Here is an 11861-nt window from a genome sequence, read left to right as displayed (position 1 = left end):
GCATAATTTTCACATTAAAAAAAGGATATTTATTACTGAATTTAGCTGCCCCAGCATTGGGTAAAAGTGTTAAGTGAAGCTATGCATATGAAGGTCATTCATTTCAGACACATTGGCAGCCCGTAAATATAACTTTGGAATTCAGGGTTGATTTGCATTAAAATGTAGTTTTTTGGAGAGTTTTAAATTAAAATGCCACAGTTAATAGTATAGACCCAAAGCTGATTTAAAACTGGGTGTGGCCTTATTGACTTCAATGACAGTTTACCAAATTACCCAAGCTATGGGTCTAATTCTGTATCAGTTAATCTATTCCAAGGATGTACTGCTTCTTGTCTAACCTTCTCTCGCCATTTAAGAAGCATGGTTCTTCAGCCACTTTTTGCTGCAAAGCCCATTCATGTCTTCCCTTTGCTTATACTGGAGTTGTTTGTGCAATATCCTTGCAGCCTTTAATAAGATGAATTATCCTTAAATGATGTTTATAATTTTAATCTGTACAGGGATCCCTGGGCAATTACATTACCAGAATGTTCTGAGGCTTCCGCAAATGAAAGGTTTCCAAAGTACCTTGCAAACACTTATTAATGATTTAAATATGCAGTGTTCCCAGTCTTGAGCAACAGTGTGGTTTAAAAACATGCACAACAAGCCTGCTCCTATTGTCTCCCCTAACCTGGTCATAATGAATAGCTTTGGGATTCATGTTTATGTGGCATTTTAAATTAAAAGAAGCTTCAATTTATTTTTTATGATAATGTATCAGCCAGATCCACAGCTGTCATGGATCAGAGCAGCTTCATTCCCGTCTGTGACACGATGACAGATGATCAAAAAATCAGCCAGTGTTGATTTCAGACAATATTTTCTGCTAATATTCTCCAGTTCTACCAGCAAAAAGAAAAGATGTGGTAGCAATTAAACACCTTTTTTTTGTTGTTGTTGTTGCGGGGCGGGGGGGATGTAAATGGCTATATGTATGAGCTAGAGTAATGGAGCTCTGAATATCATGGATAGTGGGGGAGGTCCAGGCAGAAAGAAATCAAGATTAATGTAATGGAAAATAGCAGACTACTAATGAATCCATAGGTAGGTATGGCAGGTCTTTTTCTTCAAACCACATTCTGCTCATGCAGAAGTTAAATGGCAAAGAGACCTTGTAGAAACCTTATATCAGTAAGGATATAAGTTACAAAGGGACCTAAAGTTACCTCGTGGCGTTTTTTTTTAAACAATGGCTATCATCCTACAGAAGCATATTAATGCTACCTCTCCATCCATGATCCATCAAGACACTTCTATTTCATCAGGAAAATGTACCAAAGAAAGCTTATGAAGAGCCACACCAAAGAAGAACACAAAATCTTGATGAATGAGGGAAGGCTCTGAAATGAGCTCCCAAAGTTGGTCATCATAGAATCATAGAAAATGAGAGTTGGAAGGGCCCTCAGGAGGTCACATCTAGTCCAACCCCCTGCTCAAAGCAGGACGAGCCCCAACTACATCATCCCAGATAAGGCTTTATTGAGCTGGGGCTTAAAAACTTCCAGGGATGGAGACTCCACAAACTCTCTGGGTAACCCATTCCAGTCCTTTACTACCCTTGTCATGAGACAGTTTCTCCTAATATCCAACCTAAACTTACCCTACTGCTACTGGGGCCAGTAGGGGGCACTCCTGCATTGAGCCACCCACCTCACCGCGCCTGACCACCTTCCAGGCTCCGAGTGCCTCCCTAGGGGCGCCTTGCATCTGGCTGACCCCCTTCCTGGAGCACACTCACTAGCCTGGGGGTAACGTAAGCTGCTACCACCCCAAGAAGGGACTCTCTGAGCCCTGTGTCCTCGGGGAATCACAGGCCTAATAGTCCAATGAGCACTCGACCCAGTACAAGCACTTGGGGCACTTCCCCAAGTCAGGAGCCAAAAAGGAAAGTCCCTCTTAGTCCGCAGACCTAAGGGGCCTCCTAGGCATAATTTAGACCCACCCTGCAATCAGTCTCCTACACCGGTCACAAAGGAGAACTGTATTGATTACAGGGGTAGGGCGAAAATAGGGTACAAGATAGAGCAATATCACAGAAATCCCATAAAGCAAAACAGTTTGGCTGAGGTAGCCTTTTGATCACGCATCTGAGTTACTGCCAGCTATATAGCTAACCAGATCTTGAGTAGCTTTCTCACAATCATCATCCCAAGGCTGTTGGAGATCCCTTCTGGAGGCAGGCCATTCCCAGCTCATGAGTTATGGGGGAGACAGCCAGTTTCAGATGGTAAAACTCCTCTCTAAGTCTGAGTCCTCCGCATGGCTGCTGGCCTCCCCCCCACCGAGCAGTCTTAACTTATATAGCCCCTGTGACCTCATTCACTTGGCCCAATGGAGGCCAGCACCTGTTGGCTGTCGGCCAACCAATTTGAAATACATCACTAGTTGCTGGGCAGACTCTAGCCCACCAGGTAGATGCCCCTCACCCAGGTAGGGGATACCAGTCACGTGGGCAGAGGGAGCAGGTTCCCCCCCCTCTCAGGACTGTAGCCAGCTCAGGTTACCTAAAGAGATAGGGTAAGGATGTGTCTCCTCTGGTGGGCCCATCCTCATCACATTGTCACAGCACAGAGATTTTGAGGAGAAACAAAGGTGGCTTCCTGCCACAGAGCCCATTGCTCCTTGTTCTGTCATCTGCCACCACTGAGAACAGTTCATCTCCATCCTCTTTGCAACCTCTCTTCAAGGAGTTGAAGGCTGCTATTAAATCCCCACCCCCACCCCCAAGTCTTTTTTTCTCCATATTCAATAAGCCCAGTTCCCTCAGCCTCTCCTCACAAGTCTTGTCCCCCATCCCCCCAGCCATTTTTGTTGCCCTCCACTAGACTCTTTCCAGCTTGTCCACAACATTTCTGTAGGGGGTGGGGGCCCAAAACTGGACACAGGACTCCAGATGTGGCCTCCCCTGTGCTGCATACAGGGGAAGAATCACTTCCCTCAACCTGCTGGCAATGCTCCTACCGATGCAGCCCAGGATGCTGTTAGCCTTCTTGGCAAGAAGAACACACTGCTGGATCATATCCAGCTTCTTGTCCACTGTCATCCCCAGGCCATTTTCTGTAGAACTGATGCCCAGTCTTTCCCCCCCCCCTCCCCCCCAGCCTGTATTGGTGCATGGGATTGTTCTGTCCTAAGTGCAGACTTTGCACTTGTCCTTACTGAACCTCATGATATTTCTTTTGGTCCAGTCCTCCAATTTGTCTAGGTCTCTCTGAAGAGATATTTGTCTAAAGTCAAACCTTTGGATATGTCCAAAGTCAGACCTTCCTGACCATTCATAGAAGTGGTTGGGACCTCTGCCAACCTCTAAGCATTGCATCTTTAAGGTAGAGCAAGTACTTAAAAAAGGTTCCAAAATTAATTCTTTTGGTTAACCTCAGATTAGGCCAGTGAAAGTTTGAACCGCAGGTATGAATGAGAGAATTTTACAGCCACCATTTTACCACTGGGCACTGTCTGGAAGACTTCCTTCATAGAATGAGCTCATGCTTGCACCACTGAGATTAGCACCTGTTTTGATAAAGTACAGAAAAGTCCAGGTTAACCTGAGGAGTCATGCAGATTTCAGGCTTGCAGACACGGCTGAAAAGTACTAAAGTGTTAATATGTTTAAACTTGGGAGCCATGAACAACTTGTTCTCCTTCCTTCTCCTGGTACAAACAGTATCAAGTAGAATTGCATCCTTAGATTGACAGCAGTTGTTTACACCCATGTAAAGCAGGTGCAGAGTCACGTAATATCAAAACTGAAAGATCAGCTATGCATTTTGCTCCCTTTTCCCTTTGGAGCAAGTAAAACCATGTTCCATGTTTCCACAACTTATCACAAATTTGGTTGTAGTCTTAGAGTACCCCTTCTCCACATCGTAAATCTACCTCGACTGGCCAGGACAGCAAGAAGGGTATGACATATCATCTCCAAGAACTGCAGAATTTATCTGAACATGGGGTCAAAACTCACTACTGACACAAACTTACAAATTCAAACTAACACAAACTTGATCATGGCTCTAAACCCCTTCAGACGGGTGCAGCATGGTTTGACACAAAATAGGTTTTTGCCACATTGGACAAGTTAATACCATATTTCTTGCACATATAACACACTCCCAAATAAGATTCAAACCTAGTTTTTGAAAGGCAGAATGAAAAAAAAAAAAATCTTTCTTTGAAAATACTGATAAGTAGCAGTGAGAAATTGAGTAGGAACTTCTGGTAGATTAGCTTCTGCTGGACCAATGCCCACTATGAAATACATCCAACTTCACACTTATTTTCCCCTGGCATAGGCAGGAAATGCTATTCTCATATTTCCTTGCTTATAGCACTCCAATTTCTAGCAGCTAATTTTGGGGAGGAGGATGGATGTGCATGTTGTATGCAAGAAATCATGGTATATCTGGCTGGGGAGACAGTTTGACCTTGAGCTCTTGCCATTAAGAACAATGATAGTTCATGTTCAAAGCTGAGTCAGAAGTCCAGAGCCCTTCACTACAAAGGGAGTGGCTCATTGTTCCCCTCCTTTGTTATGTTCTTGTCACATTTTCCAACTAAATCAAATTTTACTGTGTCTGTCACAGTTTATCCCTAAATTGTAGGCGTTTTCCTGAGCCATTAGTCTTACCAGGCATGATCTGAGGCTCCTTGAGAACAAAAGATTTCAAAGGTCTTCAGAAGCAGTCATTAATGGATGATATATGCAAATTGGTGCGTTAGGATAACAACTGAATTTAGTCACCCAAGAATTAAACAATTACAGTGCTGGAAAATATTCAAGTTCAATTGCTCTTCTCCTCCCTCTGTGTAAAATATTTATACACATCAGAAATCAAACCGAAAATGAAGCCCTGCATTTATAAAAATAAACATTCCTATTAAAGTTTATGAAAGAAATCCTCACAGAGACCCCAAAATAATTAGCATGAACCAACTAATATCAAAACACTTGCTGCCTCTTTTTCAGTGTCCCTTTTATACCATTTAAAAGGTCAACCCGTTTCTCGCCTGGCCCATCTGCGAAAATGACGACTGGTCTGCTTGTTACTAATTTAAGTCTCTCTTGACTGTTGATCATCTCCCACCTCCCCAGGGACTTTTCTCAGCACAGAAAAGAAGGGAGAGGTTGGGTAGCATGGTGGTTGATGCTCGAGATTTTCTGGACTGACTGATTATTCTGGCTTCCCAGAAGGATCTTCAGAGAGTGGATGCTCATCAGAGGAGACCCCAAACCCAGTTCTTGGTCTCTAATTTGGTGACCAAGACTTGAAGTGCTTCTGAAACTCTTTGCTTCGGGCTGAACCATGGCCCCACTTCACGTGGGGGAAGTGGGCACTGACATGTTCTTCTTTACTGATACCAGGGATTCACTGATGTTCATGGCCAAGCAGCTCAACTCAGGACTGTGACCAAGGTGACTCATTTTTTTCTAAGGAACTTTGTTTTCAGCCAAATTCAGGGAGGCTGCACCTCTTCCCTTTACCCTGAGCTGTAGAAGAGTAGGGAGCTAGTCCATCTCCCACAGTGCCAAACCCACCTCTGTGATGGGTCCAGGGGTCAGGGCAAGCTCTCAGATGTTCTCAGAAGACTGCATTGGCATATAACCACTAAATACATATAGTAGTGGCATTTCCACATGTCCAAATGCAAGCTACCACGATTTTGAAATGGACACTGGTTCTGCAGAAGGGTAAATTTATTTACCTCTTTGGACCATGAGGCTGCCTAGGGAGGGGCCCGTGTCTCCCAGAATTGTTAGAGTTGGTTGGGTTTTTTTCAATCTGGGATTAATCTGGATATTTCAGTGCCACCTATTGCCTCTCCCTGGGATGGGTCGAGGCAAACTATAAGCCAGAGTACAGTGGGGCAAAAGGAAAACAGTTTTGATGCTGGGACCTGCTACTCAACCAGTTTAGAACATGCCAAGTGGTTTCACGTTTGTACTGAACAGCTGTATACATCTTTTGCCACAAAAACCATGTTCAGTTCTCCCCTTCATTTGTTTCCATCCCTTGATTCTTGTTCATGTAATAAAGGCACAGCTCTTATGCTGTAAATTATATCTAAATTAAGAGGCATCTTCATGTGGACACTCATCCGGACATCCTGCGGCTTCCTCAGAACAATGGCTTCACAAAGCACTGCACAAACAGCTATTAATGTTTTATGGAGGAACAGAGCCATATAATCATAGCATTTAAAGTGCGCAACAAGATTTAGATACCCCATTATTAAGCAATATCATCCCTGTCCAAATAAGCAAGCAATTTTTACACTTAACTCCTTTTCTAATCATGGGAGGCAGCCACACAACCATGGTGATATGGTTTCTATTACAAAGTAACTATGTGGGCTTTTTCATTAAAATGTCCTTTGGCACCTGCTGAGCAAAAGTCTCAGCTAATGAACGGACTTTTTAATTACTAGTGCTTCTCATCTACTTACGTTTTTTGGCTCTGACATGCAAAAAAGGCTGAGGAAGAATGCTGTGGGTATTTAGGGCTTCAGGGTAAGACATTTGACCAATGTTTTAAAGAGGGATTCTCTTCTTCATCCTCCTACTGTGTTAAACAGAAGATTATATGTACTTCTCAAAGGGATTAACATGGAGATACTGGTTTTCTCTTTATCTCTTCCAATAATACAATGCCTGTGTTTCCTAAGGAAATTCCATCTAGTACTAGCCATTCTGAAAATCCTTCTTATTCTTAGATCTACATGGGGATACCCCAAGAGAATTTCCTTCTTCCCCTAACAGGAGAGGCTCTGCTTTCATAAAATGTTTTTGAAACCATTCTAGTACATTGGGGTGGTCTCAAATCTGTCTTGCAACTTCTCTTATAGGCAGGAAGGTCCATCCAGGCCTCATAGCTCATTGGACAGTGTGGGTAAGGTGCACTAGTTTATACCCATTGGCACACTAAGGATGGCATCATGCCCACCTGGCTTTGACTCCCCAGTGGACCATGTATCCATTTCCAGCCACTAGGAACTTGACCTCATGCCTCCACAGCCATAACAAGATGCCTTAAGGGGTCACTGCCTCCCTCCTCTCTCCTCCAGGGTTTCCAATTCCAGATGTTTCCTTCACTCAGGGATCCAGCTTCACAGACAAAAGGAAGCAACCCACCTTCTGTCCTTGGCACATTCCCAGAAGTAAACAGCTGTCTTGCTGGCTCATGGATGGAGTTGCAGGTTCAAGGATTTTAATCCAAAGCTTTTATAAAGCACTGTTGCACTGTTTCTTCTTTCCCACCATCATCTTCATGTCAACAGGGAACCTCTCTCATGCTCCATATGACAGATTCTGAGTCTCTCACTCCAAAAAGTCTTTGAGTGCATTTGGCCATCACTGTCAAGTGAAACTCACCCTACAGTTGTGTTACACAAGGCCCACACAGAACTTTAGGTCCACTTTGGCTCTGTTTTACTCGTGAATTTCCAGAATGGTAGTAGAAATGTTAAGCCTGCAGAATAAAGACTCCCACCAACCTAGAAGCTGCAAAGGTAAGCAACATTTTGTTTGGTGGAATGAAATGTGAAGATGGTTCAAGGGCAAAGTCCACCAAATAAAAAAATTAGTAAAATATGGAGTCAGCTTAATTTCTGCTGTAATTTTAACAAGGTCAGATGGAACAATACCAAGAATAATTTGGCCTGCAAAGATTCAGATGAAATAAATCTGCATGGTGGAATGTGCATGTCATGCCATGTGGAAATTAGATGAACTGAACAACCACAATCAGCAAAAACAATTTAATCGGTTGGATAAGTTACACATGCAAACAACTTTTGGTTGGCAAATAATTAGGGCTTCATGAGCATCACAGATCCCCCAGGCAGTATGAGAAACAGTATAAAAGCTCTCAACTCAGGGCTCTACAACATCACTTCTCTTGCATGAGCCTCCTTGGTAAACTGGGTAAGTCAGAAACCACCTCAAATCATTCTAAATACCTAAATATTGCTTTAAAGATAGTTTTAGCTTAGGACTAAAAATTCTGTCAACGTTTATTGATGCTTCACAATGTTACAGGTTTTCTTTCCATAAGAGTCTTTTTGTGGTTATTCAGTTGCAATTCAGTGATTAGGAGCTTAAAAAAGGGCATAGATGCTTGGGATACCCTTTTCCCATTAATTCACTTACGGGCATCCAAGTCCATTTGGCAATTATGGGAAATAGAAGCCTGACAGCACTTTGGGGTCTTGTCAGAACAGTTCCAAAGCAATGTAGAAGTGAGGATAGACAATGCAATGTAGCAGAGTTGAAGTATGAGGCCCATTAAAGGAATGAATGTTCTCAGGATTCAGGTGCTAAACTGGGATGCAGAAAGCCTATATTAAGCTTTGGTTATGTTTTGGACTTCCTGGGGAAACCAGGCCAAATCTTCTAAGGAAAGATATTTGAGAGAGCTCAGACCCCAGGACACAAAGTTATAACCTTTTTTCCCCTTTAGTCTTTCAAGTCAAGTTGCAAAGAGTTCATAGCAGAGCATGCCTCTCTTTTCCCGTGCCCAGCACAGTAGGAATCTGATCTCTACTTCCATTTGTAGAAACAAATATTCAGACATGCAACAAGTAGGTATGCCTGCGTTCTAGTCCTAGATGTTTCAGTGACTCACCAAATGGCCATGAGCAGGTCATTTAACCTTTCCATTTTAATTTTCCCTGCCTACAAAAGAGGGATAAATTCTTATTTTACAAAGGTAAGGTCAGGTAAGGAGGCTGCACAGAGGAGCAAAAGGCAAATTGTTACATGAGTGCTAAATAGAATTTGCTATTAGTATCCCAGCTGGAAAAAAGGAAGAGTTTCTAGTGGCAGGACATGAGGATCCAGAAAGAGAATTTGAGAGGAGAAGAGAGGTGACTGGATGTGGCCAAAGGTAAGATGGACTTCAATGGCATTTCTGCACATTCAGGGAGTAAGGGCCACATACTAGTGGCAACTGAAGCTGAAGTCTGATGTGATTGCTATGCCCTTCCCATAACCACAGAATATAAGCAATAAACCCTTTTGGCTACTCCAACCTGTGCACTGTGTCTACCCTCCCCCTTACTGCATGTTTCAGGCTGACCTCCACACCAAGATGGCCTGCACTGACCTGTGCTACCCCTCCAGTGACATTGTCTGCCCAACACCCATTGCCAACAGCTACAATGACCTGTGTGTGAGGCAGTGCCCTGACTCGAGGGCAGTGATCCAGCCACCACCAGTTGTTGTGACCTTCCCAGGCCCCATTCTCAACAGCTTCCCTCAGGAGAGCATCGTGGGATCTTCAGGAGCACCTGTTGTGGGGGGCTATGGCAGTTCTTTTGGTGCCCGTTTTGGGTACAGTAGCTTGGGGGGATCCCTTGGCTATGGCAGTTATGGTGGCTATGGAGGAGATGGTTATGAAGGCCTTGGTGGGGGCTATGTGGGTGGATCCCTTGGCTATGGGAGTGGATCCCTTGGCTACGGCAGTGGATTGTGTGGTTCTGGAAGCTTGTATAATTATGGAAGGTTGTATGGTTCAGGCTTTGGCTATGGTTATTGCAGCCCTTATTCTTACCGTCGGTACAATAGGTACCGGCGTGGGAGCTGTGGGCCATGCTAAGCCCAACAGGAAAATGCACAGAACAAGGAACAGCCAGGAAATTAGAAGAAAAATCCAGATTTGTTACTGAGCATAATGGACATGGCTTTCTGAAATGCCAAACACCCAGGGTTTCCTCTGAAGTTAATACACTAGTGAGTGCTGGGCACTTCCTAAAGTCAGGTTCATGGTTGTCTTACTCCCATTACATTCTAGCTTGTATTTTTCATTTAACAGTCTTGATTTATGGGGCTTCATGGCACTCTAGCAACAAGGGCAAAACATGTAACTTAAAATGTTGGGACATGGGACTTGCCTGTCAATCCGTGGTGTTAACACAGGAAGAAAAATATCTTGAAACAGATGATTGGTTGTTTTCTTTTGTAAAAATCTTCATCCTTTGTAAGTGTACACTTGATTTCTCATTCCTAATAAAATTTCCCAGCATCATATCATTGGCCTTTTGAATTTCCTGTCTCTTCTGCCATTTACCCACTGCTCAGGATGAACTTCACCCCTAGGCTGATGATCAGTGCTAGGCTTATGAGCCACTTACAATTGTCACTCAAGTCCTACAATGCAAGGAGAACTGGGAACATTGCATGGTCTATGGTACCGCAGCATTTCCAGGGCCTGGGACTCAACAGCAATAAGCCAGGGAGACCATCCATGAGCTTGGGTCTATAGGTAGTCAGGGTACAAGACTCTAGAGAAGCCCCTGGAGGATAACACCACACCAGTTGTTCTCAACCTTTTTAGATTCAAGGTGCCCCTCAGAAAACACCAGCTCTTACTTTTCACTCCCTTTGACTACAGAAGAATAACAGAGCAATTCTTCTGTTACAAAGAATTCAGCAAGTCCACAATAGGTCAGAATGGTTTTAACATTATGGTTGTCTATTTGAAATTTCTCAGTGTATCTCATGAATTGTGTATGCACGTCTGAGGCTGCTAATTTTGTTATGCCAGCCTGCAGCACCCTTGAAAGGACCTCAAGGGACCCTGTTTCAGAATCACTGCCCTAAACCTAGCAATCCCCAATCTGCCAGAAACAGACTCCCCCAGTTACCACCTCCAAGACTTCCCCTTTCATGGATTTTTTTAAATTTCAGAGATTTCATCACTGAGGTGAACAAAACAACTTTCCAGCTATCAAAGCCCTCCATTATGTAGATTTCCCTTTCTCCATACATCTGCACTCCAGACAAATGGGAGGACCGTCTCTCTACTATGCCTTTCTTTCACTCTCTTGGCATCAGCACAAATCAGGTACAGTCCTGTAGTGCCTCTCAGAGTCTGACTGGAGCATTGCTTAATGGCTTCAGGCAGTGTGGGAGGGTTATTTTCCACTATGTTATTTTAACTCAGCGTATTTTGACCGCCTCTCACAAGCCTGAAGCCATTCAACACAAGGCTTATATACAAACACAAGTCTTCACAACTGGATTTAAAGTGAATTGTAATGGGCACCTGCTCTGAGGAAGGTGCATTTTACTCTATAATGACTAGGACCAATGGCATGAAAGGATCTGCAGTCATTCCAACAATTTCTGTTTCAAACAGGGACTCATAGTAATCATCCTACAGTGTATCAGAAAGGTTTATGTCCTTTGGAAGAGAGGAAGGGAAATGGGCAAGAGAAAGAAATTGTATGCATTGTATAGGCTTTGGAGTAATTGTCTTGAACCTTAATAACCATAAGTAAGCTCCTAAAACAGATCTGCTCTGCTTGGGGAAAGTGAAGGAGAAGAATCATCGAAGAAGAAGAGAGTAACTGAATTGCCTATAAACACTGAGAGCCTGTCTAATGAAACACAAGGCCAACATGTTCAACATTAGCATCAAAGGGCCTCAAGTCTGTAGCAAGATGTAAAGAAGGGGAAGAGGTGTGGGTGAGGAAAGAGCAGAAGAGTAGAGATAAAGGGTTATCTTCATCATCTGCCCTGTAGAAAGATTTCAGAGATGTGAGGCCTGTGCTGAATAAGAACCACCTACCTCCAGGGTGGGTCCACACATAGTTTCATAGTTTCATAGTAGCTAGAGTCGGAAGGGACCTAGGTAGATCATCTAGTCCGACCCCCTGCCTTAGCAGGAAAGAGCACCGGGGTCAGATGACCCCGGCAAGGTGCTCATCTAACTTCCTTTTAAAAATCCCCAGGCTAGGAGCCTGCACCACTTCCCCTGGAAGCTGGTTCCAGGCCCTAGCCACCCTGACTGTGAAGTAGCGCCTCCTAATATCTAATCTAA

At 43.7% G+C, this 11861-nt stretch overlaps 1 protein-coding gene across 1 annotated transcript; it reads left to right on the top strand.

Annotated features, from left to right (window-relative positions):
* Nucleotides 1-9128: 9128 nt before the first annotated feature.
* On the top strand, nucleotides 9129-9635 carry KRTAP20-2 (keratin associated protein 20-2). The gene is made up of 2 exons (XM_090051174.1): nucleotides 9129-9438; nucleotides 9556-9635. Exons 1-2 carry the CDS (start codon nucleotides 9129-9131, stop codon nucleotides 9633-9635), a joined length of 390 nt encoding a protein of 129 aa, XP_089907300.1.
* Nucleotides 9636-11861: the final 2226 nt, after the last annotated feature.

This window comes from Crocodylus siamensis, chromosome 6 (genome assembly GCF_052110815.1).
Source record: "Crocodylus siamensis isolate JL-2025a chromosome 6, ASM5211081v1, whole genome shotgun sequence".
In the NCBI taxonomy this organism is placed as follows: domain Eukaryota; kingdom Metazoa; phylum Chordata; order Crocodylia; family Crocodylidae; genus Crocodylus; species Crocodylus siamensis.
The sequence above is the reverse complement of the archived record's forward strand: the minus strand, read 5'-3'. Positions and strand labels throughout refer to the sequence as shown.